The sequence below is a fragment of the Haliotis rufescens genome, unplaced genomic scaffold, assembly GCF_023055435.1.
Source record: "Haliotis rufescens isolate VD_foot unplaced genomic scaffold, xgHalRufe1.0.p SCAF_13, whole genome shotgun sequence".
Lineage (NCBI taxonomy): Eukaryota > Metazoa > Mollusca > Gastropoda > Lepetellida > Haliotidae > Haliotis > Haliotis rufescens.
In genome coordinates, this window is record NW_025963813.1 from 9,914,759 (window position 1) to 9,940,565 (window position 25,807).

General features: G+C 43.3%; 2 protein-coding genes across 5 annotated transcripts in view; one reads left to right on the top strand and one right to left on the bottom strand.

Moving 5' to 3' along the window:
- LOC124126831 (glyoxylate reductase/hydroxypyruvate reductase-like) lies at window positions 1-15,248 on the top strand. Its single transcript, XM_046490358.2, has 3 exons — window positions 1-324; window positions 13,490-13,660; window positions 14,142-15,248. Exons 1-3 carry the CDS (start codon window positions 126-128, stop codon window positions 14,720-14,722), a joined length of 951 nt encoding a protein of 316 aa, XP_046346314.2. The 5' UTR covers window positions 1-125; the 3' UTR covers window positions 14,723-15,248.
- The window catches only part of LOC124126828 (myogenesis-regulating glycosidase-like), a 19,203-nt gene continuing 8,130 nt past the window's right edge, over window positions 14,735-25,807 (bottom strand). For 2 of the 4 annotated variants that reach the window (XM_048394159.1, XM_046490354.2), the window contains exon 2: window positions 14,735-19,143. In XM_048394159.1, the coding sequence (XP_048250116.1) occupies window positions 17,112-19,130 (2,019 nt within the window). In that variant the 5' untranslated portion in view covers window positions 19,131-19,143 and the 3' untranslated portion in view covers window positions 14,735-17,111. Of the gene's footprint in view, window positions 19,144-20,991; window positions 21,362-25,661; window positions 25,767-25,807 lie in introns of those variants that run through there. The other 2 variants (XM_046490355.2, XM_046490356.2) reach the window with 2 other exon arrangements.

The window sequence follows — 25,807 nt, forward strand, 5'->3', positions numbered from 1 at the left end:
TCCCTTCTGGCCTCGCTCTATTTCCTGTTTACGGAATACTCTGAATAGCTGATTCAACCTTCAATTGTCAAGCTCAACGGATCAAGGTTAAATACACCGGCCAGGTAATTGCCTAATTGCCTGTCATGGCACAACCAAAGGTATACGTAACGCGTAGAGTGCCAACCGAGGGCTTGGAGCTGTTGAAGAAAAGCTGTAAAGTCTCCGTGTGGGACAGCGACGATGTTGTTCCAAAGGCTACTCTCATGGAGCAGGTGGCTGGGATGGACGGACTGTTCTGCACGATTAGTGACATCATCGACAAGGACGTTCTGGAGGCTGCCGGTGAGTGGATATTTATCTACATCTTACTTGATGTGTTTTACCTTCCACAGTTATTTAGTTCTAAATGAAACAATATTGCTCTTTGTGAATGCAATTGAAATCAAGAGTTACCTCCCTTCCCTTATCGATTAATCTGGAGTTCTGTGATGCATAAAAATTCAAACAAACGGTTGTTGTGATCGCTGGTATTGGCGTTGCAGACGCCTCACTTGTTAACTGCGCTCTCGGTTAAATTCAAACCACCGCCACCCACACACGTTTTAAAAAGAATCCTGGATCCGCCTCTGATGAATTATATTTGATAAAATCCGATAGTGTGAAATGTTTGGTCGTCAGATCCGTCAATTAAAATAATAAAGATGACAGACGTCGGTGTAGTCAAATATTGGTTGTGGTAGCATACACCACAATATCACTCAACACTCGCCAAATAATGGGAAGGTTGCATATTACACAATGACCGTATTTCATCATTAGCGCGCGGGGCGGTCGGGTAGCCTAGTGGTTAAAGCGTTCGCTCGTCACGCCGAAGATCCGGGTTCGATTCCCGACATGGGTACAATGTGTGAAGCTCATTTCTGGTGTCCCCCACTGTGATATTGCTGGAATATTGCTAAAAGCGGCGTAAAACCATACTCACTCACTCACTCATCTTTAGCGCGCACTACCATTTTTTAACAAGAACAATCGCCGCCGATGTGGTCAAATTGCGGGTGTTGAAAACCACAGTTATAATAAAATGTTCTCCACACTGCACTCAGGTTGCTATTCTTAATTTATTTTTGATCAATAATCCTAGTTTCGTCCACGCTCTGTGACCTAGTTCCGATCGATTTTTGACGTATCGCACGAGACGTTCGACACGTAGTTGTAACTGTAATCCTCTCACTGAACCAGTAGGGGAAAATCTCTGGACTATAAACCGTATAATAAATATACCGTTATAAGTATAACATTTCAAATGTTGTTCCTCTTGACGATCCGGGGTCTTCAGCAACCCATGCTTGGTGTAAGAGGCGACTAACGGGATCGGGTGGTCAGGCTCGCTGATTTGGTTGATGCATGTCATCGTATCCCAATTGATCCCATAGATCGATGCTCATGATGTCAATCACTAGATTGTCTGGTCCAGACTCGATTATATACAGACCGCCATCTTACAGCTGGAATATTGCCGAGTGTGGCGTTAAACTCAATACTGAAACTCTATACTGGACTGAAAAGTCGCTGACCAGTCACTTCCCACTTGAAACCGTCAATGTGTGATTCTGCATCAAAATGTAAAAATGAAATGTAGATTATGCAATAAATTTAGTGAGTCTGCCCAACACATTGTCAGTGGATGCTCAGCTTTAGCACAAACACAGTATCTAGCGACATGATGGAGTGTCTCGATCATTTTATTACCGTCTTCGCTATGCTTGTGGTTTTGACACAGGGGTCAGTCCATGGTACGACCTAGAATATGTAGAGGGGTAAATACAATACTCTTTTGAATAGGCCCGAATACAGCCTCAGACGTATCCATATCAACAAACCTGATCTTGTCCTTTTTGATAAATCGAATGAAATCATTTATATTATTGAATTTTCTGTCCCGAGGCAAGGGGGGTTAACTGACTATAAAAGTCCTGTTTTCACTTTTATAGTCAGTTAACGCCTTTGCCGCCTCCTACGAGCAATGGGTTGATGTGGACTTACTCTAACATCGAAGTGAATATGGTTTTACGCCGTTTTCCATAAGAAGAGCCATATCGGTTTGTCCCGGTTTCTTCACGAAAATGGGAACAGTACCCAAATCGACAATCCAGTCCAAGACAAGACGTGATGAACCAACACACTCGAATCCCCAAGACGTGTTCCCCTAACTACATACTACATTGGGCAGCAGTGTAATCGTGACATTACATGAATTCACTACAATCGCTGCATATAGTCCGTATAAAATGGTCCGTCTTCGTGGTCTGGTGGTAGAGCGTCCGCCCGGGGAGCGGAAGGTTCGGGGTGCGATACCCAAAGACGTTGAAAGATAGTACTTATTTTACCTGGTCTAGTGCTCGGCATTAAGGACTGGTTGGCTCAGAGTTCGTACACTGTATACTGTGTCTGAGTGGAGTATCCATGTGAAACTGCTGCATGCTATTTCAGTGGACTAACACTATAAATCGGCATCAGTCCGGACTAGTACAAGCCCTCACTCATACACACACACACACACACATATATACATATATATACAGTGCAATAATCTGTGCAATAAAAAACCCATTTCACCAAAGAAAAGCAATTTGCATAATTATATCGTCGGATCATAGGTTTTCGGACATCATATGTTTTCGAGGGCCATGTTGATCGCGATTACTCGCGCTATAACGGGGGTGTAGCATCATACAGACATTGTAAATACTCAGATGATGGCTTGTTTTCAAGAGAAAGTTGTCTCTTATGAGGCAATGAGATGTTTTACAGTTCAAATTAGAGAGAGCACTACGAATGTTTCTTAAGCGCCATAAAACCATTAACAAGGGAATAAATTCACGACTACTACTGCTGGGTAGTATTGTGTCATGTGCATGATACTTGTTCGAATATTGATTGTTCCGACTGGACTATGACGAGCCGACTGGAACCATCACATCAAGATCAACTATCCGCGCTACAAACATTGAGGAAAATATGTGAAACAAAGTGAATGAGGCGGACGTAAAATACGCCTAACCTGGTCCAGCCTGGTTCCCAGTGTAGCGCCGGCGCAGCATTCTCACGGAACCAGGCTGGACCCAGCATTGGTCATGGGGTAAGTAATGTTATTTAACAGTTGTGTCATACAGCACACGAAAGTGCGTCTCGCGTTCTGGATCGTGTGCTACATTTGGAGGAGATTATTGACAAAACAAACTGAATCGACTAAGCATATCATTTATGGAAATTAGCTTGTAATTAATTGGGGTCAACAAGTGGCATTTGTTGCCGTGGTTCGAATGGAAATTTCAATATTTCACTTTTGCTCTTCATTACGCAGGCATTTTTGTTGTTTGTTGTTTAACGCCGCACTCAGCAATATTCCAGCTATATGACGGCGGTCTGTAAATAATCGAGTCTGGATCAGACAATCCATTGATTGACATCATGAGCACCCTATCCCGTTAGTCGCCTCTTACGACAAGCATAGTCGCCTTTTACGGCAAGCATGGGTTGCTGGAGACCTATTCTACCTCAGATATTCACGGGCCCCGCTGGAATGTATTCTGGAGATCCTAAATCCTCTACTGCCGGACTGATGGACAAATGGGATTAGTGTGACTGACGGGACTGATAAGATTTGTGTGACTGACGGGATAAGTGGGATTGATGGGATTAGTGGGACTGTGGGGATTAGTGGGACTGAGGGGATTAGTGGGACTGAGGGGATTAGTGGGACTGAGGGGATTAGTGGGACTGATGAGATTGATAGGATTTGTGGGACTGATTGGATTAGTGACTGATTGGATTAATGCGACTGATGGGATTTGAGGGACATGGGATTAGTGGGACTGATGGGATTAGTGGCACTGATGGTATTAGTGGGACTGAGGGGATTAGTGGCACTGAGGGGATTAGTGGGACTGATGAGATTGATAGGATTTGTGGGACTGCTTGGATTAGTGCGACTGATCGTAGTAGTGCGACTGAAAGGTTTTGTGGGATTGATGGGATTCGTTGGACTGATGGGATTAATGCGACTGATGGGATTCGTTGGACTGATGGGATTCGTGGGACTGATGGGATTAATGCGACTGATGGGATTCGTGGGACTGATGGGATTAGTGGAACTGATGGGATAAGTGCGACTGATTGGATTAGTGGAACTGATGGGATTAGTGCGACTGATTGGATTAGTGGGACTGATGGGGATTAGTGCGACTGATGGGATTAGTGCGACTGATGGGATTCATGCGACTGATGGGATTCATGCGACTGATGGGATTTGTGGGACTGATGGGATTTGTGGGACTGATGGGATTAGTGGGACTGATGGGATTCATGCGACTGATGGGATTTGTGGGACTGATGGGATTAGTGGGACTGATGGGGATTAGTGGGACTGATGGGGATTAGTGGGACTGATGGGGATTAGTGGGACTGATGGGATTCGTGGGACTGATGGGATTAGTGCGACTGAAAGGTTTAGTGGGATTGATGGGATTAGTGGAACTGATGGGATTAGTGCGACTGATGAGATTACCGGTAGTGGGACTGATGGGATTTGTGGGACTGATGGGATTTGTGGGACTGATGGGATTTGTGGGACTGATGGGATCACCGGTAGTGGGACTGATAGGATTAGTACAACTGAGGAGATTAGTGGAACTGATGGGACATTTGGCTGAAAAGTTCTAAGCCTAACTGTGAAAGACCCGTACCAAGTCGATGGTTTTCATTTATTTCTCCACATAGTCCCCTTCCAGGTTTCTTCAGCCACCCTAAAAAAAGTCATTCACAGCGGAAATGACGTCATCATTACTAGGAAAATGGCGACCGGCTAGTTCCTTTTTCATTTTTGGAAACAAGTGGAAGTCTGACGGGGCCAAAATCCGGTGAATAAGGGGGATGGTCAATGAGTTCGAAGCCACAATCATGGATCGCTGACATGGCAACCACCGATTGGTGGAACAGGAATCCTTTAGTGAGCATTACCCGTCGCTTAGCTTTGATAGCTTCACGCAACTGTCTCAGTAGGTCAGCATAATATCTTCCATTAATAGTCTGGCCTTTTTCAAGATAGTCAACCAGCAGAATACCCTTGGAATCCCAAAAGACTGAAGCCATCACCTTTCCAGCAGAAGGGACCGACTTGGCTTTTTTTTTTTTGGGGGGGGGGGGGGGGGGGGGGGGCTAGTGATTCCGGATGCTTCCATTGTTTAGACTGAATTAATTTTGGTTTCTGGTTGAAAGTGATGAATCCAGGTCTCTAATCCTTGGTTACAAATCGGGCCAAAATCTTCGGGATCTGCTTCAAAACGGCATACATTGTCACGGCACGTCGGGAATCTGACACGTTTCGGATCCGCTGTCAAGAACTTTGGCACCCATCTTGCAGAAACTTTTGTCATTCCCAACTCGTTGGTGATAATGTGCTCAACCCTCTCATGAGAGATGCCCACAAAACTGGCAATATGTCGAGTGTCCAATCGTCGATCAGCCATCACCATGTCATGCACCCGGGTAATGTTTTCCGGAGTGGTTGCTGTTGAAGGCCTTCCTGGACGCGGGTCATCGTCAAGGCTCTCTCTGCCACGCTTGAATTCCGCAGCCCACTTCTTTACAGTGGAAAAGGAAGGGGCATCATCCCCTAAAGTGGAGACCATGTCAGCTTGTATCTGTGTTGGAGTTAGCCCTTTCAGTTGCAGGTACTTGATAACTGCCCTATATCCAGTTTTGTCCATTTCTGGTGAATTCAATGGGTAGGTTCACAAGATGCATATGGTCTGGTACAAAGACAATAATAACACTACAGTTGCAGTTCTTATGTCTATGATTCATTAAATGATTGTACTTGTTGGTGGCAAAAGTTTCAATCCGATTGAGATATCCCACTTAGGCTTAGAACTTTTCAGCCAGCCCTCGTAGCTCATATTTATCGAGTTTGGAAATGAATTCGTTTGATTTATTTTAACTAGCGTTATGCTTTGTAGAACAAACATAAAAAGTAATGGCAAACATGTGATGGTACGCAAAATCTGGACTTTTTAACATCCTAACAAAACGATTCAATAAATGCAGATCATGAAAAATTATAAAAGTTTGAGTTTGACCTGTTTCATACTTGAGCAAACTAGAATACTTCTCGCTTATGACATGAAATAGGCGTACATTGCCTAATTACCTCATTTTAGCCGCCGTGTATGGCTCTGCATGGCTGGAGTGGTGTACCCCCATTTGTAAGACTCCCCACTTGGTAGACAGATTATAATCTTAACAGGTCATGGTAGAGTGGGTAAAGCAAGAGACGAACTCCAAACAAGGTTAACATGACATATTGTTGCATCCTCAAATTGTGTAGATAAAAAGATCACTTTCTCAATTTTGAGGATATTTTCATCATGATTGACAACATACTCAAATTGCAAAGAACCTTTTAACAAGTTAGGTTTAGTTTCGTATGTGTGAATGGAATATATATGTGGTTATATTTAGCTTGTGTTGTGTTATGTGATCTTAAATGTTGTTTTATAATACTTTACAGTAGTATTTGAATGAGTACTGATGACTCATGGCCCCACGACATGAAACGGGAACGTTGTTTTTCGCTGTAGGGGTAATGGGATGTAAGGGTTTTGAGAGGGTACCGTGCTTTCATACTGAGACATTTAATTTGACTGACGATTAATTTTTAACACAACACCGCTATACCCCGAGTAAAGACAATGTTTTGGAAGTGATTTAATCAAGATTATATTTCCAAACAGAAGAGGGATTGTGAACAGGCAAAGCCTATTTGAACACCTCTACCTATTTATCTGTTAATAAAAGTAAACCGTACATAAAATAACAAGTTAAGATTACCTGCTCTCACTGTTGCAAATATGCAAGTCACACATAAATACATGGGATCGAGTGGTCAGGCACGCTGACTTGGTTGATGCATGTCATCGATCCAAAGTGCGTAGATCGATGCTCATGATATTAATCACTGGATTGTCTGTTCCAGACTCGATTACGTACAGACCGCCGTTATATTGCTGAAATATTGCGGAGTGCGAGGTCAAACAGAAAACAAGCAAAACAAACAAATAAATACACACATGAATACATATTTGTGTACATTGTGTACATTACCAAACCAGTGAACCCTGTGCATACACGGGAAGGAGAGGCATTATAGTGAGTGAGTGAGTTGGTTTTACGCCGCTTTTAGCGATATTCCAGCAACATCTCGGTCGGGAACACAAGGAATGGGCTTCACACATTGTACCATTTTAAGGAAACGAACCCGGGCCTTCCGCTTGACGAGCAAACACTTAAACCACCAGGCTACCCGACCGCCCCCTGGAGGTATTAATAAGATGCTATCAGAGATACGACTGTGCTTGGAGAGGTTGGAAGGCCTTTTTTGCTTGTAAACTATTTTACACGTTGCATCAAGTTTTGGTGTAGATTGTTATCTCTGTGTCGAAAACGATATCCACGTGCGTGTTCGTATGATGCTGACAGTAGTTGGTGAAAATAGTAAAATAACTTGGGTATCCAAAATAAGAATGTAGCTATTTCATACTGGGTTCTCCTTTGACCTGTGAAGACCCGGGGTAGAATAGGTCTTCAGCAACCCATGCTTGCTGTAAAAAGCGACTGTGCTTGTCGTTAGAGGCGACTAACGGAATCGGGTGGTCAGGGTCACTGACTTGGTTGATGCATGTTATCGATCCCAATTGTGTGGATCGATGCTCATGATATTAATCACTGGATTGTCTGGTCACGACTCGATTATTTACAGACCGCCGTCATATATTACTATTAGTCTCGCTGGGCTTTGTCTGATTGTTCTCACCCAACAGAGCTTTCATGACATTTCGCTTTAGCAGTTTTCTTCAGCTGCCACTCAGTTCCCTGACAGCGTTACAGCACTAAACAGGATATGAGAAGAATGCATCACATCAAATTCTGGGTCATACACGCACATGTTTGCTCAGCGTCGGCGTTTCAGCAAGGCATGCATATATTATCCCACTGTTAAGTTGGCCAATTACTCATGTAAACATTGTCACAAAGAAATCATTGAAGGACGTGATACGGAATTCTGCATGTAGAAACTTGAAAAATTGTATGGCGAGATAGGATGTGTAAAGCGTGCATGTGTGACAAGTATTGATATTATGGTTGTAGTGTTGTGACAAAATGTCCACCTGACCCGTGAAGATCCGGGGTATAATAGGTCTTCAGCAACCCATGCTTGCCGTAAAAAGCGACTGTGGTTGTCGTTAGAGGCGACTAACGGGATCGGGTGGTCAGGCTCGCTGACTTGGTTGATGCATGTCATCGTATCCCAATTGCGTAGATCGTTGCTCATGATATCAATCACTGGATTGTCTGGTCCAGACTCGTCATATAGCTGGAATACTGCTGAGTGCAGCGTTAAACAACTAACAAACATTCAAACAAAGGTCAATCGTCGACGCACGCTGTCCGCACTAATGTGTCGCTGGTGTGTACCCATGTTCTGTCGAGCAGTTTCGGCAGCAGTAACAAAGCGATTTTGAAGATGCTGTCGCACAATCTGACGATCCTGACGTCGGGTGGTGACCCTTGGTCTTTCACTACGTGGTCGGTCATCTGAAGTGTTGCTGGTCTGGTGCCGTTGCTGGAGCCTGTATATGGTCCTAACGTGGACTTGAAATGCATTGGCTACTTGCGGGCGGTTTGTCCAGTATGCAATCGTCCAAGAGTTTGGTGTCGCTGATTTCTTGTCAATCTTGCAATTCAAAAACGACTGAATTTTATCCGATGGATTTTTATAGGGCAAGAAATGGGGGAACGCATGTGCATTTCAATTTGCATCGGGTTACCATGGCCGTTGCCGTGATGCGTTTGGGCGATCGGTTTTATTGTCATCTGTTTTGTTTTTTATCAGCAAATTTCATTTTTCTGAACAAGGTAATGTAAAATTTTAGAAACTTTGACATACAGTACCCAGATATTTAAAGGACAACTTTTCATGCAAAGTTACTCGCATGATGTTTGTTCAGTATGTATATTCAGTAGTACTTGTACAAGCAACCACACAGTCAGCACACACACACACACGCACACACACACACACACGCACACACACGCACGAACGCACGCACGCACGCACACACACAAACATCAATTTGCTAGATTGCTGGCTAGTCGTTATATAAGTTCAATAATCTGGAACGCGACCTTAAACCCCATTTAACCTCACCTCAAAGAACCTTCCGAGATCAGTAACCTTGGGGCTTGTATAATCCGTGCACAGGACAAGGCCGTGACAGTCACGCACACTTGATAGATTCTTCTGCAATATTACACGAGGCGACACTATTTGCCTGGAGTCCCCTGGCATCGACGTCTCAGGTAAACCCGACACGTGTTCAATAATCGCCTTGTTTACATACTGTTTCATCTTTTCATGAAGCGACCACATGGTGTCTGAATGTGTAACACTATCTTCCACGTTGTAAGCGCTGGGATCACTTAAAGGGGCTTTCAACTCGGAACAGTGGCAGTCCGGGTTTGAAACAATTTAAGAAATTATAATGCAAGTCGGACTAAAAGAGGATTGGGTGGTCGGGGCCCCGTTCCACAAAACGATCTCAGCGCAAAAATGACCTTAAGTCCGTGCTTTGATATCAGCGTACAAGTCCATAACATCCGTACCTCTAATGTCAATCTTACTTATTTTGTTTGTTTGTTTGTTTGTTGTTTAACGCCGCACTCAGCAATATTCAAGCTGTATGACGGCAGTCTGTATATAATCAAGTCTGGACCAGACAATCCAGGGATTGACAAGAGCATCGATCTACGCCGTCATATGGCTGGAATACTGCTGAGGGCGGTGTTGAAAACCCCCCCCAAAAACCCACTTCATACGAATGTAAAGCTGAAAGATTGTTAACTGTGACTTCAATCAACAAAGGAACGATTTCTGATATGGGTAGTATTTAAGATGACGTGTTCGGGATATGAATGTTTCATTTTTCCTTCCTTCAAACTTTTTATAATCAAGGTGGATGTGCGGTGGGGTGGCTTATTGGTTAAATCGTTCGCTATTCGTCTCGAAGGCCCGGGTTCGAATCCCCACATTTGTCCATTATGGAAAGTTGATGCCTGGAATATTGCATGAAGCGGCGGAAGACCCAACACACCTACTCCCTCTGAGAATAGGCGTTATTTTTCGCCTTTAACCTTTCGTTTAAACCTTACGGCTGCACAGACCTGTCGAGTGACCAGTGTCAACATCGATCAGTGGCGACATCATCAAGTAGCCTGTGGTTAAAGCGTTCGCTCGTCACGCCGGAGGCCCGGGTTCGATTCCCCACATGGGTACAATGTGTGAAACCCATTTCTGGTGTTCCCTGTCGTGTTGTTGTTGGAATATTGCTAAAAGCGGCGTAAAACCATACTTACTCACGACATCGATCGAGACATATTGTCGATAAAGGATCTTCCGGTCCCAAAAGGTACAGCGCCTTTAACGGCATATCGAGTGAAAGGAATTCTTTTTAACGATGTTCTTAAGCATTTCAGTGTTGTGTGATCACTATTTTGCAGGGTGAACTTCAGAACATCCAATCCCTAGAGACAATTGGAATATAAGAAGTCGGGCATGAATCTGTAATTTATTTTATTACATGTTTTATGACTGGGGGACACGGGTTGCCCAGTCGTCTAAGGCGCCGCGATTCGCTGTGCAGAGTTGCGTCCCTTGGGTACGCCAGAAACCTATGATAGTGGGTTCGATTCCCGGTTCGCCCCGATTATGTTTCTAGGGTTTTTAGCACCATACCCGTGCTCGTGGGTTTCACCGAAGTGGTAAACGCCTGATACCTGCATCACTTCGGGCTTTCCTCCCACGATAAGCTGACACGCCGTGATATAACTGGAATGCTGTTATAAGCGGCGTTAAACCCAACTCATTCACTCACTTTTAAGACTGCCTCGTTATTATATTCATTTAATAATACATAAGTACTTTGAAAGTCTGACAAACGAACCTTTGTTTGTCAAATATGTTACAGCATGTATGCTTTGATGATGCTTGACAGAGCGACGCTTCCTTGCGTGTCGTACTTGCATTTCAATACGGGCCATTTAACGTATACATATTATGAATAAATAATGTCAACGACAATGGATCACTAATAAAAAATAAGCATGCCGTGCATATCATCAGTCTCAAAGAACAAACCACCATATGCGTTAATGGATGACTCAGGTCTATGGGTTTGTCTCTTTTGTTCCATTTACTATTAAATTTAATATGTCCTTAAAAGTCAATTATTATTGTAAAGTTTGTATTTTTTAGAAAAAAATATTTAACTCCCGCGAGGACTACGATCCCACATCGCCGATGTATACTACTCAAAAGAAGTTAGGGATCACCAAATTCTTTCATATTGGTAATGTTAATCTGTCATGGCATGAAAGATTAACTATTGTAATATGAAAGAATCAGGTGATCCTTAACTTCTTTTGAGTAGTATATTATGAAGTGACTGCATTGTATACTACTCAAAAGAAGTTAAGAACACGTGATTCTTTCATATTACTGAACTATTAGATAATCGTTTTGCATGATGCCATTGTCATGACATGGGATATTTACCAGTTGCAGTTACCTAGTTTTACTGTATTGCCTAATCGCAACATGACGATTCTATTCTGCATTCTCGCGATCAGTGACGCACGACACTTAGAAAGAATGAAAGGAAATATACAAACTCAGGGAGCGGCCATGGGATGCCATGTCTGCAAAATAACAACATGAATTATGCACGTGCTCGGATAACCGCCGGATAAAGAAAGTTCACACTCATGTCTGATGGTGGATAAAAAATTGATGGTGATGTATTTGATACGGGGTTGTTGGTTGGTTGGTTGGTTGGTTGGTTTGTTGTTTAACGCCGCACTCAGCAATATTCCAGCTATATGACGGCGGTCTGTAAATAATCGAGTCTGGACCAGACAATCCAGTGACTGATATCATGAACATCGATCCACGCTATTGGGATCGATGACATGCATCAACCAAGTCAGCGAGCCTGACCACCCGATCCCGTTAGTCGCCTTTTACGGCAAGCATGGGTTGCTGAAGACTTTTTCTACCCCGGAATCTTCACGGGTCATTTGATACGGTGATCAGAGGCGACATTACATGCATTCTATCAATGATCGTGAATATTTCTCACTGCGTCTGCCACGTCAGGTTTCTTGTAATCCCATTTTCAAGCGTATACTTTCTTTTGCCCTGCATGCTATATATCTCAATTCCTTTTAACTGGATTAGCAATTAGCATCGGAAACGTCCACCCGTGAATATCGTGGTTAGAATTGGTCTTCAGCAACCCATGTTTGTCGTAAGAGGCGACAAACGGGATCGGGTGGTCAGACTCGCTGACATTGTTGATGCATGTCATCGTATGCCAATTGCGTGTATCGATGCTCATGACATGAATCACTGGATTGTCTGGTCCAGACTCGATTATATACTGACGCCGTCACATAGCTGGAATATTGCTGAGTTCGGCGTTAAACAACAAACACAAATATTTGCAGGCCGCCGTAATATTAGTATAGTTGGAATATTGCTGATTGTTTGCTTGCTTGCTGATTTATGTTTTAACAATCCACGTGGTTTACAGGGCGATGACCTTTGTGCCATCAGCCCTCCATTTTGTAGAGAAGTGGGATGTAATATAATAATAAAAACGAACATTATTTTGGAATTTCCAATACAGTAGAATATATATATATATATGGGACTGCAAGGGACCAGGAACATTCGTTTAATAACATTGAATTCATAACATTTTTAGAACATTGTTATCAAATACATGTAAACATATGTAACATTTTACGATTTACATACGGGGAGATGTGAAACCGCATCGTTGAGATCAGCCAAACTGTCAAATGATGTCATCTCTGTTGATTTTTTTACCCGTGAAGATCCGGGGTAGAACAGGTCTTCAGCAACCCATGCTTGCCGTAAGAGGCAACTAGTGGCGGTCGGGTAGCCTAGTGGTTAAAGCGTTCGCTCGTCACACCGAAGACCCGGGTTCGATTCCCGACATGGGTAAAATGTGGTAAGCCCATTTCTGGTGTCCCCCCCGCCGTGATATTGCTGGAATATTGCTAAAAGTGGCGTAAAACCATACTCACTCACTCTAGTAAGAGGCAACTAACGGGATCGGGTGGTCAGGCTCGCTGACTTGGTTGATGCATGTCATCGATCCCAATAGCGTGGATCGATGCTCATGATATCAATCACTGGATTGTCTAGTCCAAACTCGATTATTTACAGACCGCCGACATATAGCTGGAATATTGCTTAGTGCGGTGTTAAACAACAAACCAACCAACCAACTGTTGACATTTGAGTGTTCAAGAAGATCTTTAGTGTGTTGATTCATGATTGTGTCATGATTGTTTTTCTTTCTTTCAGGTCCCAATTTGAAAATTATCGGCACGATGTCCGTGGGCATGGCGCACATTGACGCACGTGAATGCGCCAAAAGAGGGGTACAGGTTGCCAATACACCGGACGTCGCATCCGACAGCGCTGCCGAGTTGACGGTGGCGTTGCTGTTGTTGACAACGCGACGACTTGCCGAAGGCATGTACTCACAGGTTTCTTATCATTGTCCTGCCGGAATACGCCCCCAGTACCGCATACAGAATACGCCCCCAGTACCGCATACAGAATACGCCCCCAGTACTTCGTTATTGTCTCTCCACAGGGACTCCACGACAGAATCAACATCCTTACCTATTCGGCTGATACGCGCAATTCGCTGTGCAGAGTTGTGTCCCTTGGTCTCGCCAGAAACCTATGATCTTGGGTTCGAATCACTGTACACCCGGATTATGTTTCTAGGTTTGTCAGCACCATACCCGTGCTCGTGGGTATCACCGAAGTGGTAAACATCTGAGACCTGCATCACTTCGGGCTTTTCTCCCACATGAAGCTGACGTGCTGTGATATAACTGAAAAACTGTTCACAGCGGCGCTAAACCTATATCACTCACTCACTCACTCACTCACTCTAACGTCTTATCCAAGACTTACAATAAGTCAGCTGCATCTCGTGTTTCAGGCATCCAGGCGGTCAAGTCGGGAGAGTGGGGCTTATGGCGACCTATGTGGCTGTGTGGGGTGGAATCCGTCAACCGCACCCTGGGGATTATCGGAATGGGGAGGGTGGGCTTCGGGGTAGCCAGGAGAATGAAACCTTTCGGTGTCAGCCGCATCATCTACTACGACGAGTTCCAAGCGGGGTATGCAGCTGATGTCGGTGCCGAGCTTGTGGACTATGACACCCTGCTCCGCGAGTCCGACATCATCTGCATCTGCTGTGCCCTCACACCCCGCACCCGGGACATGTTCAACGCGAGCGCGTTCGCCAGCATGAAAAAGTCCGCCATTCTCATCAACACGGCCAGGGGACCAATCGTTAACCATGACGACCTCGTCCAGGCTTTAACCCAGGGGGACATAGCAGCAGCTGGCCTTGACGTCACAGAACCAGAACCGCTCCCTACAGACCATCCCCTCATGGCGTTGGATAACTGCATCATATTGCCCCACCTTGGCACCAACTCGAGGGAGACACGTATCAATATGTCGACCAACACAGCCATGAACATAACAGCAGTGCTCTGCTGTGGACAAGCATAAGTTTTGGCTTCATTTTATTTTTAGTTGGTTAACGGATATTTTCTACAAGGTTTTGGTCGGTGTTCGAAATAAGATATAACTAAAATTATATTCTTCAGTTATTTTCTCTTTTCTTTTAATATAGTGTCGGGTGACGAGAAGAAAATTAAAATGTTCAAGTTTTTTTAGGTATTGTAGTAAAAAACCAAGCAGCGATGTTAAATGTTAATAGTGTAGAACGTTCACATAAAAACGTGTGGTGTTCCATTGAAGTGAGGGATAGTATTGGAGCAAATTCTGTCTTATTCTTAAGAGCGATTGTCAGTCTCAGTGTTAACAAAAACAACATTAAACTTTTTTTCACAGTCGTGATTTTTTAGCTCACCGTTCCGTCAACCAAGTAATATTAAGGCGTCTGTAATGTATTATGTGAGAGAAGATATATATTTTGTTTCTGTGTCAGCATACACGTAGATGTACATTTCTCGTTATGCCTGTCTTGTCTTTGGAGGCTGACATAAATGGCTATTAAAAATAATGAAATCTGTCTTTTTGTTTTATTCATTGACAAACTAGATAATATTGGATGTATATCGCTTCATTATCATATCCCTCTTATATAAAATTGTCATTGACATGCTACTGTCATTTATTATATAATCTATATAGTGATCTATCAGAGAGGCCTCCTATCTCTGTAGAGGGACACTACGCTTATATCGTCACTCTCCTTGACAACTGGTCAAAGTTAAACGCCAGTGGAAGTAGAACAGGGTCAATAAGAGTGCTGCATCATAGCTTGATGCGGGTGATTGTTGTTGAAAACACTTGGCTCTAGATATTTGGCAGTTTGGCCAAGTTTATGATCTTGTTTACCGCGACATTACCGGTATACCAGGATATGAAAAACCTATGGATACGTACCACAATACGTTTGGAAAATACGGTATATTGCGTGTTTGAAAATCATGCATATTATGTTGTTCGAAGATTTTACATTAGTGTCAACTCAAACGGAAATTAAGAAACAGAAACTTTTTCCTGTTGTCGAAACAGTGAGAGACTATTTGTTTCCTTAATCGCTGCAAGGTCACTGTTATATCACCTACACATCACTGCTGGAACTCGCTCCCACATCTCATCGCACTTATCTATCATATCACTATCATGGTTGTACTACTTTTACCTCTCGTGTACTGTTTTGCCATTATCACTAGCTAACAATGCAGTACGTAACGCAGATGGGCATTCTGCGCTGGTCATTGTCCTTCATGGCTAGAGCCTACTTACAAATAGAGATCTTAGAACAAAGATGGTCGCAACTCCCATACTTTAACACTGATTGACAAATCTTTCTCAGCGCCACGGTTGTTGACGTGTGAAATGTTGACGAAGTCCACGAGAACGGCTATGGTGACTATAAACCATGGATCTAGATCCGGACAGATCTGGGATTCTAACCCGCAATCAGCGGATCCTGACTCGGCCATGGGGCTATATGGTATTTCAACATGAACACAACTGCCATACATTAGCATGCATGCATGTACGGCACAGAAACATTCACATCCAACGATAACTCGAAAACTATTGGGGGCGGTCGGGTAGCCTAGTGGTTAAAGCGTTCGCTCGTCACGCCAAAGACCCGGGTTCGATTCCCGACATGGGTACAATGCGTGAAGCCCATTTCTGGTGTCCCCCGCCGTGATATTACTGCAATTTTGCTAAAAGCGGCGTAAAACCATACTCACTCACTCGAAAAATATTGGCAGAGTCGGACATATCGGCAAGTTAGGATCGATTTGAGCTCACGATACCTCAGAAAGGAACGAAGTAAGCACGATCGATGCTTCATCATTTTATACACAGATCAGCGAATATTTTAAACAAAGAAGAGTCCAAAAACAAACTCATGTACCGAAAAGAGAACAATAAACGCTATAATTGAAGAAATAGCATACTTCGCACATCGTATTCTCACCATGAAAGAGGAGCATATTTTAATCTTTTCATCTCACCCATACGAAGGGAAATACTGTATACAAATGGTCATTGTTTAATTGTAAATAGGAGAATGTCTTAGGGTTAAAAAGGGTGGAGAATAGGTTTGCTTTGTTATGACCGTGAACAGTTGCTTGCTCATTAGGATGCGAATAGAAGGTCATGCTTATGCGATCAAATGTGTAATTTTGGACATGTCCTCCAACATGACCATATATGGAGCCTCCGTATGTAAAGGCTCCACCCCCGCTGTATTTTCGTTTCAGCCTTTGCAATTGATAGCCAATACTAGAATGCAAATGTACCTTATTTACGCGCCGCTTTCGATATTTTCATTGCAGTATTTGCATTAACGATGTTACGATCTACCCAATTCTGCAAAGTTGTATACATCAACGAGACTTGCACTTTAAGTATCTCTTTGTCTTGTGAAATGTGGGAGGTCTTCTATTTCAGCTGGGTAATCCTTCAACCATATTGGTCCCTGCTTTTTGTCGCCATTGAGCTGATCTACCCATAATCCCCTTGGTAGATAAATGTCTCGGGAGTTAGCTCCCTTGTCTAAGACAGGGGCCACGAGAAGGTCGTCACCAAGTAAAAACTCGGAATCAGTCGTGAGGGCGATTTCATCTTCAGGGCTGATCCACCAAAGTGGTCGTATAATTGGACTACCCTGTTTAACACTCTCTTTCGCTAATGAAATAATTGTGTCCGCATATCGTTTACGCAGTTTCATCTGTGCTTTAGCAATAGTTACTACCTCCGCATCGTAGATCCAGGGCGCAATTGAAAACTGAACAGCAGGCAAGAATGTATTCACTTGCAACCATCGTATGAATAGCTCCCTTTCAGGATAGGCCCCTCCAGAGAAGGTGATGTCGTCTTGGTACGCATTCCCACCAATCATATCGGGTAACACAAACGGGTAACCAAGGATACCAAATGTAAGGATGGCTGGGATGACAGTTTTAAGACCAGTATCATAACCCCAAGAAGACATCCTATCAAAAAGACGAACGAAAATAGGATACTTTTGCGATGACCACCCTACCCGAACTTCCTGGTGTCTAACTGCAGTGTCTGATTGATAGGCCAGATCTGCCCACAGGCGTGCATAGTTCTCGGGGTTAGGGTAGGGTGATTTAATGGAGTATGACCTTGGGTAGTAAAAGGCTTCACCAGCGTCGAATTTAAAGGAACTGACGTTGTGTGAGGCCCTGAGGTTCCTAAGTCTCTCCAGGAATCTCTGTACGGCGTTGCTATTGGTAACATCCAGCAATCCAGCTTCATCCCCGTTCCACCATTTCACCAAGGCTGGGGCGGAGCCGTCGGTTGTCATGACGACATGTTTCTCCCTTGCTGCTTCCTTGTAAGCCTTGGAGTTGACTTCCATGAAAGGGTGCACCCACACCGTCACTCTGAACCCCATGTTGTTCAATGTCCGGATCATTTTACCAGGATCTGGAAACTTGTTAATGTCGAATTCCTGATCTCCGTAAAGCGGGGTCCAGTCATCATCGATTTCGATTTGCGAATAGGAAAAGTCATTTTCTTTGATAGCCTTCGCGAATTCCATTAGAAGTGTTTCGTTGATGTTTTTATTAAACTGCGCCCACGTTGACCACACTGGGAACCTGAACATCTTCTCATCTGGTATGTTCTCTGGACGGTCAATGTACCGTCTTGACATGGCGTCGTGAAGGAGCTTGATATTTGACGCTCGGCAGATGGTGTAGTTGAGTTCGGGGAGGACGTTGTTGTTGTTCATGTAGGGGTAACCTTGTGATTTGCTGACAAGGCAAACTTCCCCGTCTCCAGACTGATTCATGCTAACGTACAGGGGGACGTCGTTACTTATACGTATACCTACGCCGTTTGAATTGATGAAATACCGTTCTATAACGCCACCTATGTCTGACTTGTGAGTAAACATGTCTGTGGATACGAAAGGCTGCAAGTCCAAATTCATCGCATTCAGAGGCCAAGGTTGATGGACGTGCTGAAAACCGCCGTACCACTGCGCTGCGGACAAACTGAAGCAATCCTTAATCTCTTGGGACACAGTTTGCAGAGCTTTTCTTCTCACGTCATAGCAGACGACATTTTCCTCCTCAGTGCGCACGACCTGCAGTTGTTGTTTCCCTATCTGATCCACACACAACGCATTAACGTCACCTCTGATGCCACAATCTCTGAAGTCGGAGCTCTCAGTGTCCAGACCGATTCTGCCAATTAACGCGGGTTTCAGGTGAGAAAATGAGTCGTGTATTCTCAATGTGTAATAACTGTCCAATGTCAGATCTTTTATGGCCCGATCAACACACTTTCCTCCATAGTGTTTAAACCAAACACCCCCATAGTAAGCTAGAATTGTCCCGATAAGTGCCACGGCCAGGTATGCTGCTAAAGTACTGTCACGACCGGCCATGATTTAACGCAGCCTGAAAAGAGACATGAAAAACTAATTGACATAATAATAATGGTGAGGTGAATGGGGTTTAAGGTCACGTTCAAGATTATTGAACTTGCATATAGCAACGAACTTGCACGTGTGTGTGTGTGTGTGTGTGTGTGTGTGTGTGTGTGTGTGTGTGTGTGTGCTCGTGGCTGCTTGTAATTTTCCGGACAAGTGCTGGTCTCATTGGGCGAGCACACTGAGATACCATGCCGTAGTTTAACATGGATACTCCATTCACAGTATACTGATTCGAGCCGACCAGTCATTTTTTTACCCCCTGAATGCCAGGCGCCAGGCAATGCAACAACAAGTATCATCTTTCGATATCACGCGGCCAGGGGATCGAACGACCGACCTTCCGCTCCCCGGGGAGACCCTCTGTCCACAAGACCACCGGGACGGTCCATAATGCAAAGGCATAATTTTCAGACAGGATGGATGAGTGACTTGCGTTTCATGCTGCCAGTATTTCCCTTATATCCGACGTGTCAGCTAAATGTAGTTGTTCGAGAGTGCCTTTGGTCTTTCGCTGCTTTAAGCAATATTCTAGCAATATCACGGTGGGGACGCCAGACATGGATTCACATTATGCCCATGTGGGGAATCGAACCCCGCCGTTCGGCGTGACGAGCGATCGCTTCAACTACTTGGCTACCACACGGCCCCTAAATACAGGAGAGAAGTTGGAAAAACCGAAGATTGGAGACGTCTTCCACATTGGTGAAAGCCAACCGCATGTGTAGGCTGTCGGAATCGGAATAAATTTGGGATATGATTCCAAGCGGGGAAGAAATAATAGCGCCACCTTAAAGGTAGGAAACGAAGGCTTCCACCAAGGCTGTGTTTTTTTAGAGTCACTGGGGTTTTATACACACTGATCCAAATTGGTACAGAAACACTTCTGTCTCGTGCAGGGAATTCCATTGTGACGTATATAGGACACGTGTTACTTAAGGTCTTCCAGCCTTTGGGTATAGCTCACTTGCTATCTTTACACCACAAGGTCACATTGTCTGCTGTTTGTAGATTTCCTTAGTCATTGATGCTTATTAAGTAGTTAATATAGCAGTAATTTTGAAAAGCCCAACCTCCCGCCCAAAACCTCACACACACATATAATATATTCTGGCAAACATAAAAAGGATACACTTAAAAAACTGGATTTGACTTAAAGATTACGAACGTCATCAAAACTTTACTAGGCTGAAAGCAGCCTGCGAAACACTGCCAACTTAAGGCCAAACTTTCGTGTGTTTTGAGTGAATGTTTTTCGCAATATCACGGCGGGGGGCACCAGAATTGGGCTTCACACATTGTACGCATGAGGGGAATCGAAACCCGGTTTTCGATGTGACGAGCCAACGCATTAACCACGAGGCTACCCCGCCGCCCCTTTTTGTTTTTCAGTCACCATCAAACATGGAGCACACTTTCTTTTGCCCGGCAGTGTATGTGAGCTACTCCCCTGTGACATGGCAGCCCCATACATATATAATTGAACATTCGTTCGAATTCCGTTCCCAGTGTCATAATTCTAACAGCTACAGTTTTCAGCATTACAAATTTTTTTAACTATGGCCAAACTGAATGAAATATTTAATTTCAATAATGCACTCATGTCGATAAATAAGAATTGTAAATATAATTCAGTTTGAGAACATCATCATCGTCAACTTAAAAACCTAGACAACGTGATCCTACTGCGACGTGTACGGAATAATGTCATAACACACAACGACACATGTAACCTAGTTACGGCTGTTAAACACCACAGCGCAATGTGCAATTGGACCATGGTACCAGGAACATGCAATTATAACAATTAACTGACCTTGGTTGACGCTGCTCTGTCACCATCAATATTTAAATATGTTTTAGGAAGGTCAGACGGTGCACGAAATGAACTGTTACTCAAGGTCACGTCACTCAACCTTGTTATCCTCTGAACACACAATGACACACAGTCGGTGTTGCAACTGCGTTAAAGTGGAATGTCCTATACACGACTCGCCGCACTTGATGGTGAATAGATGAATAGGTGAATTCCGATTTACTCCAGTCTCCAATGTTCTACTATGTCTCCGCGGTCTGATAAATATTTGAGTCATGCCACAGACGTTAAATTACTGTGCTCGTTGTTACCATTGGGATATTAGTCGGACCGGTTGAGTTTGAGGATACCCATAATACAATGCGGCATGGTATCTGAGCGGGCTGGCGGGCACAGTGACTATAAAACCAGCATAATTCCGGGCTGTAGTAAGCAGCTACACGCACGCACGTTGCAACTTGAGTGAAATAATCTTGACCTACCAAAACATGACCTACTGATACATGACCTACCGATACATGACTTACGGAAACACTAGCAATTTAAACCCTAGCAATGCTGTACACTAGCACTGTAAACCCAAGCAATGCTGTACACTAGCACTGTAAACCCAAGTGAAGTTGTACACTAGCATTGTAAACCCAAGCAATGTTGTACACTAGCACTGTAAACCCAAGTAATGCTGTACACTAGCATTGTAAACCAAAGTAATGCTGTACACTAGCATTGTAAACCCAAGTAATGTTGTACACTAGCACTGTAAACCCAAGCAATGTTGTACACTAGCATTGTAAACCCAAGTAGTGTTGTACACTAGCATTGTAAACCCAAGTAGTGTTGTACACTAGCATTGTAAACCTAAGCAATGTTGTACACTAGCACTGTAAACCCAAGCAATGTTGTACACTAGCACTGTAAACCCAAGCAATGTTGTACACTAGCATTGTAAACTCAAGGAATGCTGTACACTAGCACTGTAAACCCAAGCAATGTTGTACACTAGCATTGTAAACTCAAGGAATGCTGTACACTAGCACTGTAAACCCAAGCCATGCTGTGCACTAGTCCAATGGTTCGGTAATATAACAACATTTTATTGCCAGCATTGGCGCGTTAGATGCAGCAACCATTTCACCACAGAATGTCGACGTTTCCTATGTACGCTGAGTATTTTACTAACACAGACTTTATCGAAGTACTGTATTGAACTGTGGTCATGTTTTAACGAAACAGTGGCTTATGGGGAGTATAATGTGAATGAGAAAGTGCTACAGTTTTGGGTACACTGCCTCATATGTTTATTTGCCTGAGGTTGATGTTTATATAGTCTACTAACTAGTATACGGCTCGGTTATGACCCGGGCAAGGGTGGTCCAGTCGTCTAAGGCGCCGCGATTCGCTGTGCAGAGTTGCGTCCCTTGGGTACGCGAGAAACCTGATTGTAGGTTCGAATCCCGGTTCGCCCCGATTATGTTTCTAGGTTTGTCGGCACCATACCCGTGCTCGTTGGTTTCACCGAAATGGTAAACGTCTTAGACCTGCATCACTTCGGGCTTTCCTCCCACATTAAGCTGACACGCCGTGATAAAACTGGAATACTGTTAAAAGCGGCGTTATACCCAACTCACTCACTTGTATATATGATGCCTGCATTCAGTCAGTATACAAAGATATGTAAAAACATAGTGTTAAAGTATGAGAGTTACGACCAGCTTAGCGCTAAGATGGCTTTTTGTAGCTCCGGAGAAGTATCAATACATTGACATCTTTTACTTGTTTAACTTATAGGTCTCCCACTCACAATTGTCAAAAGCACTGGCAACCGGGTGAAGGGAGGTGAGAAAGCCATGGTCGAATGGGAACGCGTCGGCTTGTATAATACTGTTTTGCTTAGCCAGGCCCTCAGCATTATGAGGTTAATGAGGTTCTATGAGCCTTGATAGAAAAAGGTACCAGCATATGTGAAAATAAAGCAATATTATTAGCAATGGTGTCTTTTGTTACCGTGCACGGTGTCATATTAGGTTAGCAAAAAAATATCTTTGCGCACGTCATGTGAAAACTTAAACCTCAAAACTTAACACTTACAACCTAAGACGTTGAGGGTCAAACTGCCCTCAAAATAAACTAGAAAACTTCAAGGCCCTAGGCGTATTCCTAATCAAAACAGATCTAATTAAGCGCATCTAAAAACTCATCAATGTACCAATCCAAAATCCAATAAACATACAAACACCCACCTCACCCGGCTCCCTTAGTTCCCCCCTCCACCCACCTCGGCATTTATTCCAAATTTAAAAATTCCAAAACCTCAATATAAGCAACCCCTTAAAGTCCCCTCTTGTGTTGCACACACCACTTTCACCCTTTTCGGAATACACTAAATGGCCCGGCCCGGCCAGGCCCATACGCTACAGCCGGAAAGCGCACGTTAAATCTCCTATATCAGTCAGTCAGTTTGAATTTTTTTTCTCTCGCTCACTGTGCATGCACGGCCTCACACTTGTTTCTTATATATATTTATGAACATGTATATTAAAATTGTTCTTCATTTTATGATTTAATGATTTCATGTGTTGCAGATAGTCGTGGAAATAGAATGCACATTTGAGGGTAATGTGTACTGTTGTAAGTGATGCTATTGATTGGCTGGCGAGTCTTTACAATACAGCGTTGCTTCATTGAGAAAGTCCATAGTTGGATGCAGTAATGTTGCTTGGCCGGCGGGCCTTCATAATACAGTGTTGCTTTATGCATGATTTGTAATTTGTACATCTGTTAAAACTATCATTCTGCTGCAGAGCCCTTATATCACATATCTTCAAAATAAGACCATATATACTAAGCTGAAGAGCTTTTGATAATACTGCAAATACAATGCGAGTTGCACTATATAAAATAAATTATGAAATTCATTTGTAACATATGTTCATGAATTGTTAGTATTTCTGTTTGGACTTGCATATACATGTCATGAGTATACTGTATACCCTCCAGTATTTGCTGCTGCATCCGTTGAGGGAACACGGTTCCAGATGTTTTCTTATAAAAGTTTTTATATCTGGTTTTACGTGTCGGGCTTCAGCAAAATATAAATATTCATAGCAGATTGCTGACAATGTATATACAAATGTGTATAAATGAATATCTTTGTTTTATACTATACGCAAATAAATCGGCCGTGTATCACATGTAGGGGATAAGGAGAATGTACATACGGCAATATACGATGATTATATGTTTCAAAGGAGTGGCCTCATATGATATAAAATGCCCAAAGTTAGTTCGTATGAGGTCATAGCATTCATTGCCTCTCTGTTTGCGTTTGTTTCAGCGGTGTAAAATCCGGCTTCTCGCCCTTGACAAGTGGCCACGCAAACATTGCATAGCAAAGGTTCACCGGACCCAGCCTCCTGCGTCCTATACTTATATACAAATGAAAATTAGACGCAAATAATTCTGCGTCTGGTTGCAAAAAAATGCGGTAATTAGAATAATTGAATACGAGTACCGTATTCGACGTAATAAGCGCCCCGCTCTAATAAGCGCCCATGGCGATATTTTCTAATATATTTGCTAGTGAACAATTAGCACCCCTTCCGATTGATCAATGTACACAAGACTTATTGATTCGTGTATAATACTCACTCGTGTGTTATATGCACCCTTAATTGTGGGCAATTAAATTCTGGAAAATATATCTCTCGTGTATGATACGTACATACTTTTCTTTTGAATCATTTCAGGCTGTCAGCATAAACTACTGTACGAAATTTACAATTTTTCAACTCTGTTTTTGTTAAAATTATATTCTAATAAGAGCCCACTATTTCCAATTTTGAGAGCGCCCTGGGCGCTTAATACGTCGAATACGGTATATCAAAATTACAGACAGCATGTTACATAAAACTAATGTTTCTATTCAGGCGGAACATACACTCAACGTTCAGTGAGTGACTCACTTGGACGCAGTTTTTAGCACTCTTGCAGCAAAAATCAGGAGTGGGGCACAAGAAATGGGCTTCACACATCGTACCCATGTGGGGAATCGAACCCGCCCCTTCGGCGTGACGAGCGAACGCTTTAACCATAAGTCTGCCCCTCAAAGTGTAGGGCGCCAATGGTAGAATTGTTTAAATTTCTACCTATAATAGGCTAAAGGCTTATTAGAATGTGCAATAATATGACGTCAGTACTTAAAAAAATTCTTGATTATCAATCGAAGCAATCGAGTCCAGTTTAGGACCCGTGTATTCATGCCTGACACCACCCCATGAAATCGCGTCTTGCTCAGTAGCCAGTGACATGAAGATTAGAAACGAAATTCTGAACAAATGATGCGTTGACAGAAACCAGTAAACATATACTAAACATGAGGAGAAACGAAACGAACAGATTTGGTGTTCTTTAAATATTTGAAAGATTGAAACAAACACAACGAAAGGTCCTCAACGCTTTCTTAAATCTTACTAACATATTCCTGATTCAGTTGTCAGCCGTGTGGTATATGTACGGTACGTACGAGCAAACCGAACCACCAGCCCAATGCCTCTTCATAGGGGAAGGTCAATACGACATTTAGATCTTCCCCCGAGAATCAATACTGCGATATTTAAGTATTATCTATTTGTTATAGTGCATGTGCATAAGGAAGCCGGAAACAGCCTTACCACTGACACAGCACAGCTGACACAATGCGATTCCGGTTTGAAAGAGGATATATATCAATGTGAGCATCTGTTCAGCAGCTATCGTGAATGCATATGCAGGTAATGTCAGTGGTTGGCTGCGTTTGCGAGTTAGCGGGGTGTGGCAG